This window comes from Sminthopsis crassicaudata, chromosome 4 (genome assembly GCF_048593235.1).
Source record: "Sminthopsis crassicaudata isolate SCR6 chromosome 4, ASM4859323v1, whole genome shotgun sequence".
Taxonomy (NCBI): domain Eukaryota; kingdom Metazoa; phylum Chordata; class Mammalia; order Dasyuromorphia; family Dasyuridae; genus Sminthopsis; species Sminthopsis crassicaudata.
In genome coordinates, this window is record NC_133620.1 from 221796827 (window position 1) to 221811107 (window position 14281).

The window sequence follows — 14281 nt, forward strand, 5'->3', positions numbered from 1 at the left end:
TAATCAAAAGACTGAATTTCAGAACCAAATGGAAGCAGAATCTGACTAACAGGAGAAACTTCTTAATGGCCAATCACCAAGCAGCAGGGAGGGAGACAGTGATAGAGAGAGAAGAGAGAGAGAAAAAAGCCCTGATCACCAGACGAAACTACTGCTTCAGAAAAACAGCCTTCTCTAATAATGATCCTCCAGGTTCAGCAAAAACCTGGGATTTTCAGCTGAGTCAGTCTGGAAACCAGGAAAGACTTATCCTGTAAGAAGTAACTGGACAGTAGCCTAGTTCCTCACTGCCTTTCCCAAAATGCCTTATTTTTTCAGACTCCTTTTATTCCTTTTTTGCCTCATCCTTCTTGTGGAAAGCAGGAATCCCAGGAGGAGACGCTGGTCTGGACAGCTGGAAATGCCCAGGCTAAGGTAAGGAACCAGAGGAGGGTTCTGAAATTCTTGGGCATATTCTCCAGACTTCCATGTAACATTTGTTTGACCCCTCTTGCTTGAAAAGGTCTTATTTTGTAATTAGACAATGTTTCTTGGAAGTCTATTATATGATGGAATTATATTCAGAGTTAACCTGCAAATTCCAAGGAGTTTGTCAGATTTGGATTTCCCCCCCTTCCAATGGTTTGGAATGTTATTGATGCTACCACCCCCTCACAGTGAATTTACACCAAGCAAGCTCCTCTTAGTCTTCCCAGAACAGTGTTCTTTAATCTTGCCGAAGCTGGGATTTCTAAACTGCTGTCAAAAAAAGGGCTAACTTCTTATAGCTCTGTGAAAACAGACTCAAATACAGTGTCCCTGGGCAAGCAGCAGGACTCAATTCATTCAATCGTCAAAGTTTTATTAATCCTCTGCCTACTGTGTGTGAGACAGACATAAAGACAAAAAGGGAACCAGTTAAATGATATATTCATTCATTTTATTATTTTCCCCAGATGAAACTCTTGATTTAAGAGGGAAATTTCTGAAAACTATGTGTGGGAGGCCTTGGGGAACAAAAGCTATAATCCTCAGATTGTACTTTAATTTCTCTTCACTAATATTTTATTTTTCCAATTACATGTAAAAAAGTTTTCAGAATTCATTCTTGTAAGATTTTGAATTCCAAATTTTTTCTCTCTCTCTTAGTTCCCTTCTCCCCAAGTCAGCAAGCAATCTGATATAGGTTATATACATACAATCAATATACTTTTCTTTCTCCATGTTACCATATGTGAGAATCAATGTAGATAAGTTCCATTATCAAGGAATCATGCATCTTCCAACCCTCTATCATCCTTGACAGATATATTCAGAGGGAAAGCCCCTTTCCTTTCGTGTGACAGTAGGACTTAATCATCACTTCATAGTTTAGAGGAAAAGATAAGCAATCCAAATCTGCCAAACTGAATTAAGTGAAATATTCAAACCTGGGACAATAAATATGGTGCTTGTTGGAAAAAGTTCCAAGAAATGTAGGTGAGACATGGAACCTGTATAGGAAATGAGTAATACTACCTGGGTCTTGCTGTTTAATTGTTTTTCCTTATACAAAGGAGGGTTCAAAGATAAGGATAGTTAAAATGACTGTGATGAAAAGACAAACGTCAACAGTAAAATAAAAATATTAACCACCTTCAGATCATGATTTTTGTAAATATAAGTTAAACATTTTAGATTTTTTAAATTGGCATTTAATTTTTTAATTTTAAAAAGACATATGAATACACAAAACAAAAATATATAAAATATATAATATGGTTTTCCATTGGGCATAAATAGAATCAGGATCTGTTAAGTCTGTGAAGATTTCATTTCTAAATATATTCTGAACAAACTAGGGAACAGCTAGGATTGACTGTTAAACATTGATATTGGCTCCATACAGAGTAATATAGAAATGTTACTGAATTAAATTTTAATTATTAAATATAGAGTGATAGTATCTTTGAAAATGAGTTTGTTACTTTATTTCTAGAGGGTGATAGTTTATTCAGGGGTTATCTGTTCTTAAATACATAAGCAGCAGTTCTTGAGACTTTTTCAATAACAAACATTTAAGCATTTTTCAGTCATAACCCTTTAAAATATATAAAACACACATAATTACTTTCAGTTTTGCAGATGTTTGTATTTGAATCATTAAGTTGCCAAATTTTGTTTTTAACTATGAAGATTTTATTCCCCCTTTTCCTACACATAAAGAATATGAATCCTTTTTTTTTTTTTTTTTTTTTTGAGGAGGAGGTTAGGAACAAGAGGAAAGGTCTAGATCTGTCACTCCTTCTATGGACACCCCCTTCACTTGTGTAATTCAATAACCTTTGTTTGACTTGTAGTCTTAGAGAGTGGTCTGGGGTACTGAGAGATAAGCAGAACTTGAATTCGTGTGATCCTGAATTCAAGATCTACCATTTCTTCCATTATATCATGATATCCCTTCCTCATATTGCATACAAAATATATGTTGTACAGCCTCATGAAATACACTGCGTTCTCTTCTTTCAAAGTTCAAAGGGGTCCCAACAAATCTTAATTTATTGCTACCTAACTTTATTTCCTCCTGCCCCCAAATTCCCCAAGTTATTTCTTTACCATAATGGATGAGCAGTTCATATTGGTAAAGGACATCACAAATGTAATACCTGAACTCTAGGTATTGTGGATCTTGGGAGTTCTGGCTATTAATATCATTCTCTCTCCCTACCACATAAGTTTTCTAGCTCCGGGCTTGACTGTCAGAAGACTTAACTTCAAGTCCCAACTCCAATTCTCAATCAATCAGCATTAAGTTCCTACTGTGTGTCAAGTACTGTGCTTCATGTTGGGATGCAAACTACAATGAAATTATCTGCTTTCCACAAGCTCACAGTTTTATAATAGAAAGCAAACATACACTTTTAAGTATATATATATATATATATATATATATATATATATATATATATATATATATATATATATATATATATATATATAATATTAAGTAATTGAGAAAAGGTAGTGCACTAGCCACCAGCAAACATACACTTTTAAGTATGCATATATATATGTGGATGATAAGGCTAGAAAAATAAGTGGAGCCAGATTGTAGACATATTTAAATGCCAAGTAGAAGGCTTTGTATTTGATCCTAGAAGTAATAGGGAACCACTGAAACTTTTTGAAAACACTGAGTGACATGAACTTATAGAAATTTATACTTTACGAAAATCACTTTGCGGGCTGTTAGGGGGATGGAGTGAAGAAGAAAAAGTCTTGGGGGAAAAGAGACCAATAAGGAGGTATTGCAGTAGTTTATGGGAAAGTGATGAGGGCCACTAGGGTGGTGGCCCCATGAATGGAAAGAAGAGCATGGATAGGACAGATTTATTTACTATATATTGTTTATCAGAGTTTATCAGGGCACTCATTCTTGCTGGAAGAGCTATTCCTCCACCATAGCATTTGCTTTTTTAAGTTCTTTGTAGTTATTTCCAAGGTCTCCTTGGAAAATCCCATGCACATTTCTTGCATGTGGCCCTATCCTGTGTCCATTACTATTTTCTTACACAATTCATTTGCATTTTCTTCATTTTTGTATATTGGTTGAATGCAAAATAGTCTCAGTAGAGAAGATATGGGAGAGAAATGTAGTCCTATTTACATGCAAATAAGAATTTGTCTGATAAGAAATTTCAAAAGTCAGGAGTAGTATAAACAAAATTAATCTTTGGGATGATAACTACGGACTACTTATAAGACCTTTTGTTAAACAGCTCACAAGTTTTGTGGAAATTTTTTTTTTATTCATGACACTCCAGGATTATGAAATACTAAGAAATATCAGTAGCAATCAGTTAATTTGTCCTTCTTTATCTTTGATCTCTAGCTGTTTTCAGGGTGGATACCTTAACCTGAATCTTCTATTGCCAGATAAAATGTATTATGGCAAAAATTGTCTCCAAAGCCGCCTTTTGATACAATTTCTGCATCACCCTAGGTTAATGCATCCATATAAAACTAATTATAAAGTTTAGATTCTTCCTTCTTTCTTCCTTTCTTTTGTTGTCTTCTTTCCTTCTTTATGTACATTTTTTTCTCTCTTCTTTACTCTGATTCCTTCTTTTTTCTTTTTCCTTTTTTTCCTTTTTAATGAGCTTTTTCTTCCTATCTTCTTGCTTAACTTTTATTCCTTTCTTTTTCTTCCTTCCCTTCTTTCTTTCTCTTCCTTTCTTTCTTTGCTCCCTTCCTTCCTCCCTAATTTTTCTAAAATCTCTCATATTCACTTGCTCCAGCTCATTGCCAAATTCCTACTTTAGCAAACTTCATGTAAGCCACCTATCACCTGTTGCCAAAGTCACTATTCACATCTGAACACTTACCAACAACCCTCTTTGAAGAGATGAGAGAGTGATGTCAAAATCAATCTGGAGTTAGAGTTAGAAAAATTGGGTTTGGATTGTTCCTTACTACCTGTATGATTTTAGTGCAAGCCAAATAACTTTTGGCCTTATCTAAAGATGAATGGATTGTACTAGAGAGTCTCTGAGGTCCCTGACCTCTTCTGGAATCATATAGAAATTTCTGACTCTAATCTTCAAAACTTTACATTCAGAGGGACCCTGGCATGGTAGAGAGGATAGAGAGGAATTCATCTTTCTTTTTTTTTTTTTTTTTTTTTTTAAAATTACAGCCTTTTATTTTCAAAACATATGCATGGATAATTTTTCAAAATTGATCCTTGCAAAAACTTGTTACAAATTTTTCCCTCTCTTCCCCCTATCCCCTCCCCTAAATGTTAAGTAATTCAATATATGTTAAACATGTTAAAATATATATATATATAAACTCCTATATATATAATATATATATTTATACAATTATCATGCTGCACAAGAAAAATATCAAAAAGGAAAAAAATGAGAAAGAAAACAAAATGCAAGCAAACAACAAAAAAAGTGAAAATGCTCTGTTGTGATCCTCACTTAGTTCCCACAGTCCTCTCTCTGGGTGTAGATGGCTCTCTTCATCACAAGATTATTGGAATGAGGTCATTAGTTTTGAAATAAGCAAGACCTGAGTTCAAATACAACCTGAGACAGCTTCTACCTGTGTGACCCCAAGCAAGTCAATAACATTTCAGTCTCAATTTCCTCATTATGTAGGGAGTCTGGTTGGATCTGTCCGGCCACATCTAAATCTATGGATTCATGATACACTGGTCATCACTACCCTGTCTGCCCTCATATACCTCTCTAGCCCAGTGTGTTATATTCTCTTCACTCAAGTCTTAACCTGATCCTTCCTCTTGCATTTGGTCCTTTTCCGTACTATGAACATTCTCACCAAACTGTTATAAATACATGGAAGAGAAAAATTTCACTCTTTTCTCTCAGTCTGGAGGACATCTGTTTCTGGAAGCTTTTCTAAACTAACTGGCCATTCTCTGGTGCACCAACATCTCCTCTTACTTCATTCATTCAGCCTTTCACTCCCCATTCCCCTTCTTGGAAATTTGTTCATACTGAAAACTTGTTGATCATTGCTCATGTTTTTTGTTTTGTTTTCTTTTGTTTTCTTTTTCTTTTTTTTTTTTTATTGTCTAGTTTGTAATGAACGACTTATCTTGATTAAGGTGCAGGTGAATTTAGCCATTGTATTAGGGAGGTATTAGAAAAAAAAATATTAAAAAAAATTTTTCCCAGCAATGAGAAGAATTAGGGAGTGAGGACAAAGAAGAGACTTTTCTTCTGTTTTAAATTAAATTTTATTTTTCAAAATGACTTAAAATCCACTTTCTCGCCTCTACCCCCATTTTGAAAAAAAATAGAAAAAACAAAGCTCTTGTAACAATATGCATAGTAAATAAAAATAAATTCCCAAATTGGTCAAATAGAATAATATATATCTTGTTTTCTACCCCCAATTCCATTACCTCTTTTTCAGGAGATGGATAATATGTTTCCTCATAAGCCCTCTGGAATTATGGTTGGTCATTGTGTTCTTCAACATTCTTAAGCCTTTCAAAATTGTTTGCTTTTTACAATATTGATGCTATTTTACAAATATTTCTTCTGGTCTTGCTCAAGTCACTTTGAGCAAATCATTGACTTCACACTAGTCTAATCAAATTTCTCTGAAACTATTCCTTTCATCATTTCTTACTGCACCTTAGTCTTTTGTAAATAAGTGGAACATACAAGATGAGCTGGAATCCGGGTATGTTTTTCTTTATTACCTAAATCAGTTAAATTTTATCATGTTCTCTTCATGGTTGCCCCTAGACTACATCCTTCATAGAAAAAAGAATGTCTTAAAAATTAAATGAATTATTTTAATGCAACAGGCACTTCCCAACAGATAACCAAAACAACTCCTCTTTCAAGTCCACTTCCTTTTCAATGAGGGTAGGCATACATCTCTACTCCCATGAAGCCAATGGGTTCACATTGTCCAGCCATTCTAACATCAGAAATTTCCACCTTCTTCAAACCCCACCCCTAGAGATCCTAAATAGATTGTAATTATAATAGTGTCACTCTCTTTTATTATAGTTTCTTTATTGTTAACAAACAAATTTCTTAATCAAGTCATCATCTATTCTCTCAATGTCTTAAAAAACACTCAAATCTCATTCCTTTTTTCTGATATTTATATGAGGACTTTTTCCATTTCCCACATCTGTAACTTTCTGAGAAAAACTTATATGAGAAATCCTATAGAATTATAAAACTTTTTCAACATAAAGCTTTCAGAAATCAGATCCATGCTTTCTAGATGCCAACCTCACACCCTTTGCACTACTCCTACAAATGACACCAAATATTTCTGTCCTAAGTCAAGGCTTGCTTTTTATTCATTTTTATTCCCTGAGAGCCTCTACAGCTGTGAATCATAACACTTGAAGGAGTTGCAAAGCAGCCTTTAACGCAGATATTCCTTGTGGATTGAAGGAATACTTGGAGGCAAAGAGGAAGAGGAGACAGGTCAGAGAACAGCAATTGCCTCTCAGTCTCCTTGTATCATCATTATCATCATCATCATCATCATCATCATCATCATCATCATCATCATCATCAACCCTCTCACAGGAAGAGATCATTCTATGGTCTGAGTTAGACCTTCGCAGCCACTGGCAGGGGGCTCCCTAATCACAACATAAGATTATCCACTAGTTCAAGACAAAAAAACAAACAACAAACAAAAAAAAAACTTTTCAAACACATCAATCACCGTCCCCAAACACACTAAGAACAAAACTACCGAGTACAATAGCCTATGCAGAATCTCTGTGATTTTATTTCACTTGGAACTCATAATGTCTCTGAAATCAGAGACCATAGTGCCAAGGCTATGCTTTTACTAGTAGCAGGCTGTTGTCTCTTGTGCAAAGGGTAGGTTGTTAATGGAGCAGGCTATTCAATAGCTGTTCCTCAAAAAGCAAACAAAAATCTCACAAAGAACCTTTCACTAATGGCCCCAGGATTTAAATCTGCGTTCTCTCCTCTGGACCACAGAAATTCAGGGACCTCAGTTACTATAATCCTCGTTTTTAAATTGATGTGGAACTGTGTTCTGGCAAAGAGGGATTTTCTCTTTGAGATGCATAGAGGCAGTTAGCTTGCCCGATTTATAATTTAATTTCTATGATCTGTTAAGCCCTCTAGTTGAGCTCTTCATCAGAATTCTTGGAACATTTCTGCCACTGAAGACAATACTCAATGTCCAGTTCTTGCTTATTTCTGTATCAAAAGATATGGGCTCCTCTTCCCTTTTAACAGAATTATCCCTTGAGACCATTCTTAGCCAAAAGGCCAGTTAGTTCTGGAAAGTCATGCATATGGTACTATTACTTTAACATTACACACCTTTATTTTCAGTGGCTTCAAACTGGGGTGCTATTCAAATTAAAGACATTTAATACTTCCTAGCTGTGTGACACTGGGCAAGTCACTTAACCCCAACTGCCTCAGCAAAAAAAAAAAAAAAAGGATTCAGAATGATTCTGTAACGTAGATCTACTTTAAAATGTAAGAAGGAATTTTCTGCATTCTGGAATTTCATCTATCTCATATTCTTTTGTAAAGTTAGTTCCACACAACTTTTTTGCTTACCAAATCTATTCTGAATGTCTCACCTGGAATATGAAAGCCATCTAGAAAAAAGTAAGCTCACTCTTTCTCTTCTCTGTCCCTCCCCTTTCCTGTCCCTCTCCTTTCTCAATCTTCAAAAATGAAGTTTTTGTTGGAATCTATATCCCAAATCTACATCTATTTCTTTACCTAAAGATAAAAAATGGAAACCAGGTAAGCTAAATTCTTACTGAAAGGGTATTCTACTTTCTGAACATGAAACAATTATAAATGAGAGCAAAGTAAAAAAAGCTCACTCAGTGCTTGGGAATGAAGGACTGCTTGAGAGAACAGAAAGAGTTCTTGACTTCTAGTTCTAGGTGGTGCTGTAGATAGAATGCTAGGCCTAAGGCAGTTACTAGCTATGTTGCCTTGTGCATCTTTTGTTTTAATTTAGTTTTCCTCTCCTCTAGAGTGGGAATAATCATATCAACTACCTCCTAAGATTGTTGTGAGAATCAAATGAAATTATATCTTTGAATTATTTCGCCTAGTGCCCAACATATAGTAGGTGTTATAAATGTTTATTCCCTTTCCTTTTTTCTTATTTTTCATAATTAAGGTTTAGGAGTGAGAATCATTTCAGGTCCTCTCCCCCATCTCCTAATCTCAAGCTTTTGACTAAAGCCAAGTCTCAATAAAGACTAAAAGAGTTTGTTCTCATGGAATTCTTGAAGGACAGGACTATCCCAAAAGATAGGTTGCTGGGAATGTCCCAATGGGATTATTATACTTGCTTATATATTTTGGAGGGTTGTAAAAGACTCTTTGCAAAACTCAAAATATATCAGAAATGGGAGCTAGTGTAATTACAGCAACAAGTACTGTAGTAAGTAGCCTGGCATTCAAGGACAGTGGAGCTTGACAACTTGGGAAAAAATTTAGGATTGAGCTGTGAGGTAAAACATCAATTTTCCAAGTTTGATCCTCAGACTCCAGGAGGTTTTCAAGATTCTTTCAGTGGAATCGATGAAGTCAAAACAATTTTCATCATAATTCTAAGATGTTATTTGACTTTAAAACACTCTTTCCTTTTCTGTGAAGTTAAATATTATTCATATACTTCAACTAGATTGCAACAGATTGAATACTGAAGCACATATGAGAATCCTGTTGTCTTCTATTAAGCCAAACATTAAAGGAATTTGCAAAAATGTGTAAAACAATGCTGTTTGTACTGATTTTTTTTTGTTTTGGAAAAGATACTTATTTTTCCTAAAAAAATAATTTGTTTATTATTGTTATTTTAAGTGAGTAAATGCATATTATAAAACTTTATCAGGTGTAATTTCTAAAACTATAAATATATCATATAGACCCTATATACACAAAAGTTTTTTGAGGTCTTCATTAATTTTTAAGTGTACAAATGGATCCTGAGATCAAAAAGTTTGAGAATTACTGCTCTAAAGTACAGAGTGAGCCAAAACAAATTGGACCTACCAAACCAACTAAGAGAAATAAGTTCCTTAGTCAGGCAACTTCCCATTCAAAGTATGATATGATATAGTTTTGAATCTTCATATGCAAATCAATAACCAACATTAAGTATCTATTGTATTCAAATTCCAAGGCCAGATGCTAGAAAAGAGCAAAGTTTGGATTTGATGTAGTCCCTGCTCTCAAGTACTTTAAAGTTTGCAAAGAGAGGTCCTCACAGCCACTTTGGAAAACAGTCAATCCCCATTTGACAAAGTTCAGGGGGACTTGTCCAAATTCACTGCTTCTATATTGTCTATAAAAGCTTCTTAAACTCTGGGCCACAGTCCCATGTCGGGGTCCCATAACTGGATGTGGGGATTATCAAAAATTTGGCAGCAGTGGAAGGTATCAGATATTCCCCCAAGATTTAATTCTTTATGTAAAAATAAATAATCTCATTATTATGCAAATTTTCTTATAGAAAAATATTATACATAATAAATAATATTTATATATTATAATACAATATAATGTAATAATTATTATATATTATATATATATAATATATTTCTTTATAAAATTGATGCCTTTTATTTTTATATCATTCATTTCTAGATATACCACCCTCTCCTCTCCTCTCAAAAGTTGAATCCTCTTTTTTCCCCCCCTGAAGCAACTGGGGTTAAGTGACTTGCCCAGCGTCATACAGCTAGGAAGAGTTAAGTGTCTGAAGCCATATTTGAACTCAGATCCTCCTGACTTCAGGGCTGGTGCTTTATCCACTGCACCACCTAGCTTCCCCCTTGAATCCTCTTTTGTAAAAAAGAAAAGCAACTTAAGCAAAAAAACATGTTATAATGACTGTATCTGATAGTATATATTACAGTCTGCTCCCATATTCTCCCACCTCTCTGATTAGAGGTAGGATATATGTTTGTTTCATGATTTGTTCTCTAAGATCATTACTAGGTATGTGTTTTCTCTCTCTCTCTCTTTCACTTACATTTCAACCATAACTTTTTGAGAAGTGGCAGAAAGTTCAATATAATTATGCCCAAGATTGTGCACAGGTAGTTCAGATGAGCCATACTAGCAACTTTATCCCTCCCAGTCTCCACTGATACTTCTAAATAGATATGATAGGAAAAAAAGATTAGCTATATCATGATAGAAAATTTTTTTCTAAAGGACAGGATGCTACAGTATATACCTTTTCACTATCTGATTCCGTTTGTTTGTGCTATGGAATAGTGTCCAATGGAGGAGGTTTTATTTTGTGTCTTTGCAGTTACTTATATAAGAAGACTCATGACATAACTAAATTACAAAAAGGAAAAACCGAACAACTTCTGAGAGTAGATGAACATGATTTCACCATGAGGCCAGCCTTTGGAGGTATGACATTTTTACTCCCTTTATTATCTGCGCATTGTGTCATTAGTTTTACAGAATCTTTCCCTCTGTTCTTATCTGTGTAGCCAATTCTCTGCCTAATAGTAACTCTGACATTTATATGGAGCTTTTAAAGTTTTCAAAGTACTTGACAGGCATTATCTTATTTGAGCCTAACAACAGCCTTTTGAGGTAGGGGCTGTTATTATTATCCACTTTTTCTAGGAAGGAAACAGCCTAAGAGAGGTAATAATGCCTTGTTAGAAAAGGTTTGCCTGTAAAGGGATGGGGTGGAAAATAACAAGTTCTTCTCAAACTTGAGGAGAATCTTAGGCCTTAACTTTTTTCAATAGATTGTAAGTTCCCTAAAAGTCAAACTTTTTTTTGGTCCTTGTATCCCCAGGGAATAATATCGTGCTTTATACTTAGTGGAAACTTATTAAAGACTTGTCATATTCAATTGTTTTGAGGACAAGTGGTATGTGCCTTTCATCTCTCTGGGAATGAGGTTTTAATTAGCATTCGTGTTTTGGAACTAGCTCATAATGGAGAACCAACTATTAAATTTTCATTGTAAACATTTGTACTATACTACAGTATAAGAGCTTGATTTTTATTTTGTTGCTCTTTTAGAATTAAGGAAGTGATGAGGAAAATATTTAATAATGCAGATTAAACTTAAAAGTGGATCTTTTATGTAGGTCTGTTTATTAAATATTTATTAGCATACACCTAAGATGTGTAGAAGTAGGGCAAGTCAACAACTCAATATAAATGGTATTTGCATGTCACATATAATAATTATGGAGTTAGGATAGAGCTCAGGACCTCCTGAACTGGTTTATAGACTTTTAATCCATTGTATTTGTTGTAAGATTGGGCCTGGTGGTCTTGAGACCACTGTAACAGTTTCACCTTAATGAAATATGTAATTTATGTGAATGGAAACTATTGATATTATTAGGCCTAAAAAAAAAAAAAAAAAGGATTAGGTTTGATAATTTTGAGGCAGTCTCCTATTAAGGGAGACTAAGAGCTTTTAAAATTTACTCATGGAAAAATAACTGACAATAAAAGTTTTGAAAGTTAGTACAACTATGTCCCCACAAGTAATATTTTGTCTACTGCCAGCTTGTCTTTCTCCCTGATAACAATCTCCCAAGATAATATTTTGCCCTGACCCCTGACATTCATTTTGGCAAGTGTCAAGAGACCATCCAAAGGCTTCTTCTCCATTGCTTACACTGAAACTTTGTATTGAACTGATTCCCATTGTTTTACATACTACTCCCAGCATCTAAATTCTTTAAAGGGTTGTTTTCCCAGAAGTATTCCTCTGGTCCAAGAGCCTTTCCTTAGATATAAACTGGGTACCCAGATAAGGACTTAATTTATTGACAGTCATATCTAGAATGGAGGAGAATATGACATGTGAATACAATTGTAGAAAGCAAGAGTCAGTAGGAGAATCCTATATCCTACCATGACTATATTAACTCAATTAAAATGATTTTAGATGCTGCACAGATATCAGCACTTCAAATATATACCAATCTCATGGAGTTGCTTATAAATATGACATTTTTTCAAATTTTTCTTATTATAAACCTAATAGCTAATTTTCTAAACTAAACATTTTCATATATAAAGAAAGAAAAGAAGATATTTGAAACTGAATTTCTATTATGTACTCCTTGGTTTTTCAAAAAATATATACTAAAATGAACATGGTACCAAACTTGATCTGCTTCTCTGGGTCCCTTTCTGAATTTTCTTCTGCTTTTTTTTGTGTATTTTAAACATTTTATTGGCATTTTTAAAAAATCTTAATTGATGACCCCTTACTATATCCCATAGTTATGCCCAACAAAAAAACAAAGACCCTCCCTTATATTGTACAGCATAACAAATTCATATAGCAAGGACTGTTTTTGGCTTTTTTTTTTTGTATCCTTAGTGCTTTCCAGGGTCCCTGGCACTTAGTAATCCTTATTGACTTCACTTGTTAAGTTACTCTAAAAGACTGATAATGCAGCATGCTTCCCACTTCTTCCCACAAAAATCATGGATTATAAAGGCATGTTGGGTTCAAATGTTTTATTGCTGATGCTTATTAATTGTGTGATCTTGCACCTGTGTAACTTTTAGGTTTTTTTTTTTTTTGTTTGTTTGTTTGTTTTTTGTTTTTTAAAGGGATCTCTAAATGTTTGATACTAGTTGGAATTTTCTTTTCTTTTTAAAAAAATTTATTTCAGTTTTGGTTTCTATGAGACCTGGCTCTACTTTCTGCTGAGTTTGGGTGAGGTGGTCTTGCCTTGAGTTCCCCTACTTTCTGGGGTTGGGACCTTTGGGATCTTTGAAATTCAGACTGATGGATCTTTCAATATGCCAGTTACACATGTAAAGCTTATTACACATAGAGTGGCACATTAGATAGACTGCTGGGCTTAGAGTCAGGAGGACCTGAGTTCAAATTTCCTTCAAATACTTATTAGCTTGTAAAACCCAGTGCAAGTCACTTAATTCTGCTTGCCTCACTTGAGTTGGAAAAGGAAATGACAAACTATTCCAGTATCTTTGCCAAGAACAACCCAAATGGAGCCACAAAAAGTCAGACAGACATGACTGAACAATAGCAAAAAAGGTTGATAAAATATCAAAGACTTAAACGAAATTGACCTTTGGAACTAGAATATATTTTTTAAAGGGGCACATTCTCAGATCCTAAGAAGGGTTGATTTAACCCAACCTTATTATTTAGAAGAAGAAGAGATCAAAACAGAGAAGTTAAGTGACTTGTTTAAAGTCACAAAAGTAGTAAATGGTAAAGCCAGGGTTTCAACCTAAGGCCAATGACCTTATTCATAATAATAATAATAACAGCTAATATTTATACAATACTTTAAGCTTTGCAGAATTTTATCTTTTTTTACAAATCTTATTTTACAATATTTTTATAAATATTATCTTATTTGATCTTCACGACAACCCTGGGAGGTTGGTGGTGTTATTATCCCCACTCTAAAAATGAGTAAACTGAGGAATAGGGCAGTTAAATGACTTGCCCAGTATCATATTACTAATAAATAGATGAGACCAGATATGAACTAAATGACTCCTACTTTAGTGTACTATCCACACAACTGATTCTAATTTAATAATCTAAGATTATTTGGCAATATATTAATATGTGCAGATTATGTAAACATTTCCATTTATTTCCTCTTCCTTAGGCACTTATCAGAACATTTCAGCCGAGTCTTTGAATAAGCTGCTTTAGTTAATACTTAAAATAGCTCTATCTCCTTTAGGAGGAAGTTAGATTTTCAAATGCTTGGTATTCAGGCCTGTTTTGGTTGGGCATTATTAGTTAT

General features: G+C 34.2%; 1 protein-coding gene across 2 annotated transcripts in view; it reads left to right on the plus strand.

Annotated features, from left to right (window-relative positions):
* Positions 1 to 243: 243 nt before the first annotated feature.
* Positions 244 to 14281, plus strand: part of LOC141541231 (gamma-aminobutyric acid receptor subunit rho-2) — a 47845-nt gene continuing 33807 nt past the window's right edge. The window contains exons 1-2 of one of the 2 annotated variants that reach the window (XM_074265424.1): positions 244 to 414; positions 10804 to 10910. In XM_074265424.1, the coding sequence (XP_074121525.1) occupies positions 302 to 414; positions 10804 to 10910 (220 nt within the window). In that variant the 5' untranslated portion in view covers positions 244 to 301. Of the gene's footprint in view, positions 415 to 10803; positions 10911 to 14281 lie in introns of those variants that run through there. The other variant, XM_074265423.1, reaches the window with a different exon arrangement.